Genomic DNA, 12306 nt, shown 5'->3' on the forward strand with positions numbered 1-12306 from the left:
GAGTGTGAGAGAGAAGTCTGTGTGTGAAGAGTGTAACAGTGTGTGAGAGAGAGACAGTGAGAGTGTGAGAGAGAGTGTGAGAGTGTGAGAAAGAGTGAGTGTGAAAGAGTGAGTGAGAGTGAGAGTGTGAGAGTGTGTGTGAGTGAGAGTGTGAGAGTGTGTGAGAGTGAGTGTGTGAGTGAGAGTGTGAGAGTGTGTGAGAGTGAGTGTGTGAGTGAGAGTGTGAGCGTGTGTGAGTGTGTGTGAGAGTGAGAGTGTGTGTGAGAGTGAGAGTGTGAGAGAGAGGGAGAGTGTAAGAGTGAGAGAGAGAGAGAGAGAGAGAGAGAGACAGACAGAGAGAGAGAGTGTGTGAGAGTGAGAGTGTGAGACACACAGAGAGAGAGAGAGGGAGAGTGTGAGGGTGAGAGTGTGTGAGAGAGAGAGAGGGACAGAGAGAGAGAGAGAAAGAGAAAGAGAGGGACAGAGAGAGAGAGAGTGAGAGAGGGACAGAGAGAGAGAGAGGGACAGAGAGAGTGCGAGAGAGGAACAGAGAGAGAGCGAGAGATGGACAGAGAGAGAGTGAGAGAGAGTGTGAGAGGGACAGAGAGGGACAGAGAGAGAGAGAGAGAGAGAGAGAGGGACAGAGAGTGAGAGTGTGAGACAGAGAGAGAGAGAGAGAGAGAGAAGGAGTGTGAGAGAGAGAGGGTGAGTGTGAGAGTGAGTGTGAGAGAGAGAGTGTAAGAGACAGACAGACAGAGAGAGAGAGGGAGAGAGAGAGGGAGAGTGTGTGAGAGTGAGAGACAGAGAGAGAGAGAGAGGGAAGGGTTGGGTTCGAGGGCCGAGTGTGAACTGTGTGACATAAACCACAATCTTTATTGTACAGCGACACAGACTATGAAGGTTCAGCCTCGTGGCCATCACCGCCAAACGCAGGTCACGGCTGAGGGTTCCCTCCTCATCAATCCGTCACCCGACAGATCCTCAGAGGGTCACCGTCCCAGGGACCGAAGAGAGGATAAAGCTTCTCAGTGAAAGTGTCGGTGAAAGTGTGGAGATGAGACATGTTATCGGCGTTGTAAAAGGTCACCTCTCCCCCCTCATAGTCCAGGAACACTCCCACCTTCCCGGGTCTGTCCCTCAGGGACAGGAGAGTGGAGGGAGAGGTCAGAGCTTTATATTCATCCCCGTTTCTCAGCCGCAAAACCCAGAATCCTCCCTCTGGTGTATATATGATCTTTCCTTTCCTGTTGACGGACTCTCGGGCCAATCCCACTGCCCACTCTGTCTTGTTGACCACCTGCACCTCCCAGTAATGTCTCCCCGATGTGAAGCCCTCAGACGCCAGGACACAGACACAGTGATCAAACCTCTTGGGACCGTTCGGGAGCCGCTGCCGTGTGTCTCCGTATCTCACGCTGGTCAGGTCCTCAGATAGGATGAGGTACGGGTTCGCTGTGTCGGGATCCAGAGTCAGAGTGAGCGGAGCTGAGAGAGAGACACAACACAACGTGGAGTGAGGGGACGTCTGGAGCTCAGACGGTGTGTGAACACATCTACACCCGGAGACACCATCCGGCCCCGAGGGTCACCGTCTGTGTGAGGGGGCGTGTGAGGGGCTGTGTGAGGCGGAGGGTGTGGGGGGGTGTGAGTGTGTGTATCTGAGGGTGTCTGTGAGGGGGATTGTGTGAGTGGGTGTGTGAGTGTATGTGTGTGGGTGTGTGTGAGTGCGTGTTTGAGGATCTGTGTGTCGGTTGTGTGAGGGTGTGTGTGAGGGTGTGTGTGAGGGGATTTAGAGGTGCGTGAGTTGGTGTGTGTGGGTGTGTGTCAGGGTGTGTGTGAGGGTATGTGTGTGGGTTTGTGAGGGGGGGGAATGAGGGGGTGTGTGAGGGTGTGTGTGAGGGGGTTTATGAGTGTGTGAGTGTGTGTGTGAGGGTTTGTGTGTGGGTGTGTGTGAGGCTGTGTGTGAGGGTGTGGATGAGGGGGTGTGTCAGGCTGTGTGTGAGGTTCTGTGTGTGTGTGAGGGTCTGTGTGTGGGTGTGTGTAAGGAGGTTTATGAGTGTGTGTGGGTGTGTGTGATGGTGTGTGTGAGGGGTGTGTGAGGGGTTGTGTGACGGTCTGTGTGAGGGTGAGTGTAAGGGTGTGTGTGTGGTTGTGTGTGTGGTTGTTTGTGAGGTTGTGTGTGAGGGGGTGTGAGGTGATTATGAGTGTGTGAGGGTCTGCGTGTGGGTGTTTGTGAGGGGATGTGTGTGAGGGAGCATGTGGGAGGGTATGTGAGGGGGTGTCTGTGAGGGTGTATGTGAGGGTGTGTGTGAAGGGGTGTGTGTGGGGGTGTGCGTGGGTGTGTGTGAGGGTCTGTGTGAGGGTGTGTGCGAGGGGGTGTCTGTGGGTGTGTGTGTGGGTGTGTCTCTGTGTGTGAGGGGGTTTATGAGTGTGTGACTGTGTGTGAGGGTTTGTGTGTGGTGTGTTTGAGGGTGTGTGTGAGGGTGTGGATGAGGGTGTGTGTGTGGGGCTGTGTGAGGGATTGTGTGTGGGTGTGTGTGAGGGTGCGTATGAGGTTGTTTGCGTGAGGGTGTGTGTGAGGGTCTGTGTGTGGTTGTGTGTGAGGGGGTGTGTGAGGGGGTGTGTGAGGTGGTGTGTGAGGCTCTGTGTGTGGGTGTGTGTGAGGGTGTATGTGAGTCGGTGTGTGGGTGTGTGTGGGGGGCTGTGTGAGGGGATGTGTGAGAGTGTGTGTGTGGGTGTGAGGCCATTGACATTATGGCTCACCCCCGGTGACACCTTCCCCCTCACTGAGGCCACACTCCCGCTACCCCTCCCACCATGGCCCCCACCCCAACCGTCATGGTGGTGGGGTGGCCCTCATCTCCAGGGCGTCACTGGCCCTGTCCCTCTCCTCCACTGCTCACTCCCCTCTTTCCTTCACCTCACCCTCCGCCATCCATCCCATCTCTCTAACATCCTAATGTACTGCCCCCAAAACCCTCCCCCACCTTCATCTGTGACCCCTCCACCCTCCTCGCCTCCCTCTGCCTCTGCTCCGACCCCCTCGTCCTCATTGGCCACTTCAGCCTCGACTGCACTCCCTCCTGCTCCACCTCCTCAGACTTGTGCTCTCGCCTCCTGTGTGAGGGGAGTGTGCGGGAGGGTTGTGTGACATGAGGTGTGTGTATGAGGTGTGTGTTTGAGTGGCGTGTGTCTGAGGGGTGTGTGTGTTTGTGTGTGTGTGTGTGAGGGTGTCTGTGTGTGTGTGTGTGAGGAAGTGTGTGGGGGTATGTGTTGTCAATGGAAGGCTATTGACACGGCTTCAGGGTGAGAATGGAAGACGTGTACGTGGACTGACGCTGTCTATAATCTCTCTCCAGACGGTGTTCTTCAAAGGCCACTTGTACTTGGCCACCGGCAGCTCAGCCTCACACATTGACAGATCAAAGCCCTCGTCACTGACCCTGAAACAAGACCTCATCACATTATTGAGTGAAACTGCACCTTGTGGGAGGTTTGTTGGCTCAATTCTGGGATATTTGGTAAAGGTCATTCCATACCTTCTGTTGGCAGCAGATTCCTCCTAATGAAATCAAACAGAGACAGATATCAGCTCACACTGAGACACCAACAACAACAGCAGATTACATGTGTACAGCGTCTCCCACATCCCAATTCAATCTCTGATCTCTTTTTTAATCACAATTAGTTTGTCGGCTCCCGACTGTGTGTAACTGTGACTGAACTGCATTATAATGTCATCTCTTTACCTGCAGGAAGGTGAGAGCGTCTTTCCCCATCTGTGTCTGTAACTCGGAGAGTTCTTGCTCCACCGACTCTAACTTTCCCCGAATCTCTCGCAGAGTTGTCTCCATTCGCTTTAGAATCTCCTCCTCTCGCTGTCTGAGATCCCCCATCACTCGCTGCTCTCTGTCAGTCAGACTCTGGTGCATTTTAGCAAACTCAGCCGTGACGTGAGTCTGCACATTCTTCACCTGTTTCTGAAAATGTCAGGACATCCAACCATTACACACAGTAACCAGAGACCTGAGACATCCCACCGTGTACACACAGTAACCAGAGACACTGAGACATCCCACCGTTACACACAGTAACCAGAGACCTGAGACATCAAACCGTGTACACACATTAACCAGAGACCGTAGACATCCCACCGTGTACACACAGTAACCAGAGACACTGAGACATGACATCGTGTACACACAGTAACCAGAGACACACTGACAGACATCAGCCCCGACACAACTTACCTTAACTTGTGAAATCTTTTCTCTCTGTTTGGCTTCAATTTGTAGAGCAGTTTCCTTCCTCTGTGTGAGAGAAGCTATGGAGGACTTCACTTGATCCTGGAATAAAGGCACAGAATAACAGTGTTTGAGGGGAAAACCTGACGTGGAAACTGAATGAATCCCTCGTGAGGGTCTCGGTACCTTGTAGATTTCAGCCGCTTCGTCAATGGGCTGAAAGCTGTGACCTTTGTGCTCTTTCGCATCTCTGCAAGTGTAACAGATCAATTTCTTGTCATCTTCACAGAACAGCTTCAGGTCCTCCCCGTGTTTCTCAAACCGACGTTTAACTGCCATCTGTATCGGGTTCAGACTGGATTCACGAGCTTTTTCCACCATTTTGGCCAGAGCCCCATTGACCTGGAGGTTCCTCTCCACAGTAACTTGGCGACACACCGGACAGGAGTTTTTCTCCTGCTTTTCCCAGCTCCAGGCGACACAGGAGCGACTGAGGTTGTGGCCGCAGTCCAGACTAACAGGATCAGTGAAGAACTCCAGACAAATGGCACAGTTTAGCTCCTCGGTCAAGCTCTCAGCCTGGAGTCTGGAAGCCATTTCGATCCTCAGCAACTGCTGCTTGAAACTGGTTTTGTTTTCAGTGCGAGTGTGTGGGCGGCTCCCAGTCACTGGGCGGATAAACCCTCCTCAAGTCTCTTCTTGTGAAACCCGCTGATTGTGAAACCCGCTGAGGTTTCCCTCCTCATCAATCCGTCAACCGACAGATCCTCAGAGGGTCACCGTTTTTGCCGCGGTCGGGGGGAGCCCCATTTTGTACAGCATTTTGGCCTGAACCCAATTAACCTTGAGGTTCCTCTTTGCAGTAACTTGGCGATATTCTGGACGGGAGGATTTTCCCTGCTTTTCCCAGCTTCCGGTGATACAGGACCGACAATATTTGTGGCCGCAATCGAGGCAAACGGGAACCTTAAAGAATTCCAGACAAATGACGCAGTTTAGCTTCTCGGTCAGAGCCTGAACCTGATGTCTAGAAGTCCTGGTCACCCGGAGTCTATCTGTTCCCAACTCCATCAGGCTCCGGGTATTTATGCTGTGTGTGTCCCGCCCTGTGACAGAGTTCACTTCACTCTGATCCACACGGCCTCACGTGGGGATTCAGGATTCTGAGCAACCACCAAGATTTGGACTAAGGAAATGATTGATGTGGAAATGGACCAAAGTTCACCAAACAACTGGTCCAATCAGGGTGAGGAGTCAGAGGGAGAAGTTAAGAATACCAGTAAATATGGAACCAGGAATAGACCCTGAGAGCAATAATCCCGATCTGTCTCCTGAACATTTGGATATTCCCTATCGGGGAGGGGCCTCCTGGGCATTTACTCTCCTGATTGATATCTTCTGATTAATCAAAACTTTTAGAAGATCTCCTCATTCCCACATCTGCCACAAGTTCACTTCCCTTTCATTACCGCCCACCCACCGGTCACAATCTCCGCCCTCCACACACAATCTCTCCCCTCCCACCATTAAATCTCCCCTCACACAATCTCCCTCTCCCACCACACAATCTCCCCTACCCCAAGCGACAACCCCCCACCTCCTTTCTTCCGCAACACACCAGGATTCACATTGATTTTTTAATAAAATGATGACTTGTGCTTTATAATCGCAGTTCTAACCTTCAATGGTCTCTTTTCCCTTCACCACCCCCTCCCCACACACACACATAATGTGCACCACCGCCCCCGACCCACACTCCCCCCACCACACTCTGTACCTATCTATCTGCTGGGTTCCTATGACCTTCAACCCCTTCCTTTCTTGTTTAACTCTACATCCTCATTCTCTCCCCACAGTTAATGGAGAACTTTCATCCAATTTGCTCCCAGCTCCTGTATTCTTCTCTTTAATCCCTTCACTTTCCTCCATCCCTCTATAATGTCACCGTCAACTTGTCTTTGAATGTGCCTTTGCCCACTGAGGGTGGGAGGTTAGCTGCTTGGAGCTGAACTGGCCCCAAGGTGTCATGTTCGGCATAAACCAGACAGCTCCACAGAGCAGCTTCTCCTATTGCTGATACACAATAAATCACGACGAGCTGAGAAACATTGACACAGCAGTGATATGCCAGATCACACCTTGTTTCCTGTAAGTCATTAAACAGCTTGTAAATGTGTTGCAAGACTGAAAATGACCAGATCTAATCAAATATTTTTTTTTTGTTTTGCTCTCATTACCTGGTTAACAAAGAAATATTTGACTCAACATTCAAGATTATTGCCACCAGCTAAACGATGCCATATAAAATCAGTAGCGTGTACAGTTTGATCACTCTTGTGATCAGAACCGATGGCCCAGATTCCACGTCTACACCAATAAGACAAATATATCGATTGTCACATCCCACTTTGATTTTCCAATACCCTCTGTGCCATTCTCCTGAGCTCCAGCATCACATCTAAATGATTCAGATCTCTCTATCTAGGAATTCAGGAATCGAGCCAGACCTCTGGGATCGTCTCCAGTACGGTTCCTGCGCCAGGTTGGTCCACACTGTCCCAGGGCACTGCTGATGTCAACACAGCCCAGGCTGTCTCATCGACAGGACCCGGCAGGGCTGAAAAGTATATGGAGGCAGTGATTTCTCCCATTCAGCAACTGTTATCCCTGGAGGCAAAGCCTTCACGAGCTGATAGGTTGGTCTTGGTTGGACACGCAGCGGGAAAGCTTCTCAGACGTAAATTATAATTCAAAAACCGATTACATTTGTACAAATAACTTCACAAAGGTAACACCTATGATTTGAACTGGATACTTTGCTATATTCCCATATGTTACCCCAAATCAAACTCAAGGTTCCCCTAAGCCAAGGCTCTCGCCAAAAAACGATATGGGTGCTGTGTGGGTGCATGTCTACAGATCGAGAGAGAGAGAAAGAGATTGACTATTATCGTTTACATGAGAAGATTATAGATCATTATTTTTATTGAACAACAATAACTATTTGTGCATAAAAATCAGTTTGTGTAAATCTATCAAGTGTTATTCTGATGTCTCTTCGTTTCCGATTCAATCTTGATCGTATGGAGCAAGTCAACAAGAAAAAGTTGCCTTTACACAGCGCCCTTTATGCGGGGTAGTAAACCAGAGCTCTTGACAGTGGTGGAGTCTGACTGTTAGCCTGGAGGACAGGGATGGGGTTGTGACCATAAACATGATGAAACATGGAATCTCTGGCGGGATTTGAAGGTGGGGAAAGAGGGAACTAGTTAAAGCCATTGGGGAAGATACGTTCGGAATTGGGTATCTTAGTGAATGAAAGCAAGACCCTGATGGTGATCGGATAGTACAAGAGACAAACAGGAGGTTGGAGCCATCTGGACAGAGTCATTGAGTGGTGGAGTGGGGTCTCAGAAGGCAGGAGCGGTTGGGAGGTGCGAGGGCATGAACTGATATCAAAATGAGTGAGAGGGTATCGAAATCAACTGAAACCCTTTCGTTTCCCGCTTCAGACCCCCGTCAAACTGTCATACCATCCCCTGCTCTGAAACAGCAAATTACATTCATCTGGGCCTTTCATGTCAGGAGGACGTTCCAAGGCACTGGACAGTCGGGGATTTGGATACGAGCTGGAGGTGGGATCAGGAGAGATGGAAGGCTGTGATTGTAGGGATAAGAAGTTGGCCAAAGGCATGTTTGGTCAAAGAGGAATGTCTTGAGACTGGTCTTGCAGGAGGTGAGGAAAGTAGTGATATGAAGCGACTGTGGGATAGAGTTACAGATGGTGGGGGTAGAGAAGATCAAGTCTCAATGGTCGATGGTAGGGTGGACCCGGTGGTGGACGTGGAGAATGTCAACTTGCTCCCGGTTCCTATATCGTTATCTTGAATCCCTTCACTTTCCTCCCTCCATCTCGACTGTCATAAGCCATTTGTCTTTGAATGTGCCTTTTCCCACTGTGGGTGGGAGGTTAGTGGGTTCTGCTTGGAGCTGAACTGGCAACAAGGTGACATGTTTGGCATAAACCAGACAGCTCCACAGAGCAGCTTCTCCTATTGCTGATACACAATAAATCAAGAGGAGCTGAGAAACACTGAGACAACAGGTGATATATAAGACCGCACCATGTTTCCAATAATTCATTAAACAGCTCGTAAAAGGGATACAAGTTCGAAAAGTACCAGTTTTAATGAAATAATTATTAACTTGTATTGCTCTCCCTTCCTTGTTATCAAAGAAACCTTTGACCAACACTCAAGAACATTGTCAAAAGGTAAAACATACATTGCAAGATCTGTCCTGACGGCTGTTGTGTAGTTGAGGTGTATAAATATGTACTTTATGTTAACGTGTGTTCCAATAAAGGAATATTAAAGGGCTGTAGCACTTTGCTGTTCTATGTAACATCCCACAATTGTCTTAGTAAAATCCCTTCTACTCCTTGAGGGCAGGTTAACAGGGTCTCAGTGGACTTGACTTGCAGCTTGTCAACGAGTGTGGGAATGGAGCCTCTGTGACGGTCTCTCGTCCCCGGTTCCTGAGCCCGGAGGGATCACAGTATCCTGGGGCACTCACTGCTGATAGCGGCACAGCCCGGCCCGGCTCATCGGCAGGACCTGAGAGTGTCGATCAGTCACCGGAGGCGCACAGACAGACAGAGAGAGAGACACAGACGGGCAGAGAGATAGAGAGACACACACGGGCAGACACAGACAGCACTGCAGAGATAAACACAGGCAGAGAGACACACACAGGTACAGACGTACAGAGAGACACAGACAGAGAGAGACATACAGAGGCAGAGAGAGACACGCACGGGCACACACACACACAGTGAGACACACACACAGGTCCAGACACACAGAAAGACACACAAACAGGTACAGACACAAAGGGAGACACACACACACAGGTACAGATACACAAAGAGACACATACACAGGTACAGACACACAGAGAGACACAGCTACAGCTACTGACACACAGAGAGTCACAGACACAGGTACAGACACAAAGAGAGACACAGAAACAGGTCCAGACATACAGAGAGAGACAGACACACGTACAGACACACAGAGAGACAGACACCGGTACAGACACACAGAGAGACAAAGGCACAGGTACAGACACACAGTGAGACCACACACAGGTCCAGACACACAGTGAGACACACACACAGGTCCACGGACACAGAGAGACACACAAACAGGTACAGACACAAAGGGATACACACACAGGTACACATACACAAAGAGACACAAACATAGGCACAGTCACACAGAGAGACTCATACACAGGTACAGACACACAGAGAGACACAGACGCAGGTACAGATAGACAGGGAGACACAGACCCCGACACAGACAGAGCTACAGAGACGCACACAGACAGAGAGACACAGACACAGGTACAGACAGACAGAGAGACAGAGACCCAGACACAGACAGAGCTACAGAGACGCACACAGACAGAGAGACACAGACACAGGTACAGACAGACAGAGAGACAGAGACCCAGACACAGACAGAGCTACAGAGACACACACAGGCAGAGAGACACAGTCACAGGGTGACACGAGGCTGATTCCCTGACCCTGTGTCCAGGTGACGGTGGGGCTGGACTCCTGGCCTTGGCTCTCTCCGAGCTGCTGATCTACTGGTTCAGCCCCAAAGCCAGTCACTACACCTGCTGCTTGTCTCTCTGTCTCACCCCTCAGCCCCTCCCCACACACTGCCACCCCACACACACCCCCAACCGACTCCCACACTCCAGCCCACACCCCCTCTACACTCTCCCGTACCCCCATTTCTCTGGCCACAACCCACCCTGTACTGTACACCCCACCTCCTCTTCTCCCAAACTTCCCCGCTCTGATCTACTCCTCGACCCCCCCCCCCACTCGGCAGCCACACCCCCTCTACATTCACCCCCCCAACCACTCTAATCTATTCCCCCACCCCTTTCTACTCCCCATCCCCAATCTGCACCCCACTCTGCCACCGCACCCCCTCTACTCTCCCTCCCCACACTACACCCCACTCTGCCCCCGCACCCCCTCTACTCTCCCTCCCCACACTACACCCCACTCTGCCCCCGCACCCCCCACTACTCTTCCTCCCCACACTACACCCCACTCTGCCCACTCACCCCCCTCTACACTCCCTCCCAACTCTACACCCCATTCTGCCACCGCAAAACCCTCTGCTCTACCTCCCCACACTACACCCCACTCCGCCCACCTACTCCCCTATACTCTCCCTCCCCACACTACACCCCACTCCGCAAACCTACTCCCCTATACTCTCCCTCCCCACACTACACCCCACTCCGCAGACCTACTCCCCTATACTCTCCCTCCCCACTCTACACCCCACTCTGACCCCCGCAACCACTCTACTCTTCCTCCCCACTCGACACTCCAATCTTCCCCCACACTCACTGTTAGGGTTAGGGTTATGGGTTAGGGGTTAGGGTTTAGAGGTTAGGGGTTAGGGTTGGGGTTTAGAGGTTAGGGGTTAGGGTTACTATCGAGTTTGGCTCAGTTTCATGAATGTTCTGTGTTATCTGTTGTCGTTTAATTTGTCGCTATTTGTCTGTCTGATTGACAGCTTTAGGACCACGTGATCCTGTGGTCTTCTTTGTTTCTCTGCAGTTTGAGTCAGTGTCTGAATACTGTGCATCTGAGGCAATGCTCAATGTTTATGGCCTTTAACAAATACTCAATGTCATTGATCCGAAGTCAGACTGTTGGCCGAACGCAGTCCGTCCGCTCTTTTAAAAAAGATATTTTAAATTAGTTTGAGGAGGAAACTATGATTTTTTTTATGTTGTTGTTTGCCCAACACCGGCCCGACCCTTAATTAGTCGAAATCAGCTTTCGGTAAATGGGCGGGGCTCCGGGCTGTGGGCGGGGCTCTGGGCGGGGCTTGTGACAGTGGGCGGGGCTCGGGGCAGTGGTCCGGGATCGGGGCAGTGGGCGGGGCTCGTGGCAGTGGGCGGGGCTTGGGACAGTGAGCGAGGCTCGGAGTTATGGGCGGGTTTCGGAGCTCGGGGTGCGGGAGGTTGGGGTGCGGGGGGCTGGGGTGCGGGGGGCTGGGGTGCGGGAGCTGGGGTGCGGGGGCTGGGGGTGCGGGAGGCTGGGTGCGGGGGACTGGGTGTGCGGGGGACTGGGGTGTGGGGGGCTGGGGTTCTGGGGGCCTGGGGTACCGGGGGCTGGGGTGCGGGGGACTGGGGGTGCGGGGGGCTGACACAAACAGATACCGAGAGACAGAAGTAATGGCGAGTGATACACACACACACAGACACAGAGAGAGAGAGAGAGAGAGAGATGCAGATATATATATATATGTATATACAGAGAGAGAGAGAAATATACAGATATATATATAAAGAGAGGGAAAGAGATACAGAGAGAAATATACAAAAACAAATAGAGAGTGACGATGGTGAGTGATACACACACACAGAGAGACACCGATATATATATATATATATATATATATAGAGAGAGAGAGAGAGAGAGAGAGATAGAGAGAGAAAGAGAGAGATACAGAGATATATTTATATAGAGAGAGAGAGATACAGAGATATATATATATATAGAGAGAGATACAGATATATATATAGAGAGAGAGAGAGATACGGATATATATATATATATAGAGAGAGAGAGAGAGAGATACAGAGATATATATATAGAGAGATACAGAGATATATATAAATATATGTATATTTTGAGAGAAAGAGATACAGAGAGAAATATAGAAACACAAATAGAGTAGGAGACGATACACACACACACACACGAGAGAGAGAGAGAGCGGTTCAGACGCAGAGACGCAGAGAGTGAGAGATGCGGAAGTACACATAAAGGGAGAGATACAGCGAAAGCGATCAACGCGTAGAGATAAAGATTCCCGGGTGGTCAGGGCCAAACCTCGGACGATAGATCCCAACCCACCGCACCCCCCGCAACCCGAGCGCCCCCGCACCCCAGCCCCCCACACCCCAGTCCCCCGCACCCCCAGTCCCCCGCACCCCAGCCCCCCGCACCCCCAGTCCCCGCACCCCAGCCCCCGCACCC

At 51.2% G+C, this 12306-nt stretch overlaps 1 protein-coding gene across 1 annotated transcript; it reads right to left on the reverse strand.

Annotated features, from left to right (window-relative positions):
• Window positions 1-840: 840 nt before the first annotated feature.
• On the reverse strand, window positions 841-5033 carry LOC103174301 (zinc-binding protein A33-like). The gene is made up of 6 exons (XM_042345237.1): window positions 4410-5033; window positions 4230-4325; window positions 3729-3959; window positions 3519-3541; window positions 3307-3422; window positions 841-1464 (listed from the first exon to the last, which is right to left on the reverse strand). Exons 1-6 carry the CDS (start codon window positions 4818-4820, stop codon window positions 938-940), a joined length of 1404 nt encoding a protein of 467 aa, XP_042201171.1. The 5' UTR covers window positions 4821-5033; the 3' UTR covers window positions 841-937.
• Window positions 5034-12306: the final 7273 nt, after the last annotated feature.

Source organism: Callorhinchus milii, unplaced genomic scaffold (assembly GCF_018977255.1).
Source record: "Callorhinchus milii isolate IMCB2004 unplaced genomic scaffold, IMCB_Cmil_1.0 Scaffold36, whole genome shotgun sequence".
In the NCBI taxonomy this organism is placed as follows: domain Eukaryota; kingdom Metazoa; phylum Chordata; class Chondrichthyes; order Chimaeriformes; family Callorhinchidae; genus Callorhinchus; species Callorhinchus milii.

Bases quoted from the DNA above. Each gene is read 5' to 3' on its own strand.
- LOC103174301 (XM_042345237.1), bottom strand. From the start codon at position 4,820: ATGGCTTCCAGACTCCAGGCTGAGAGCTTGACCGAGGAGCTAAACTGT. The intron at 3,960-4,229 runs GTAAGTTGTGTC...TGACATTTTCAG, and splicing joins AAAAGATTTCACAAGTTAAG to AAACAGGTGAAGAATGTGCA. The intron at 3,423-3,518 runs GTATGGAATGAC...GTCTTGTTTCAG, and splicing joins GAATCTGCTGCCAACAGAAG to GGTCAGTGACGAGGGCTTTG.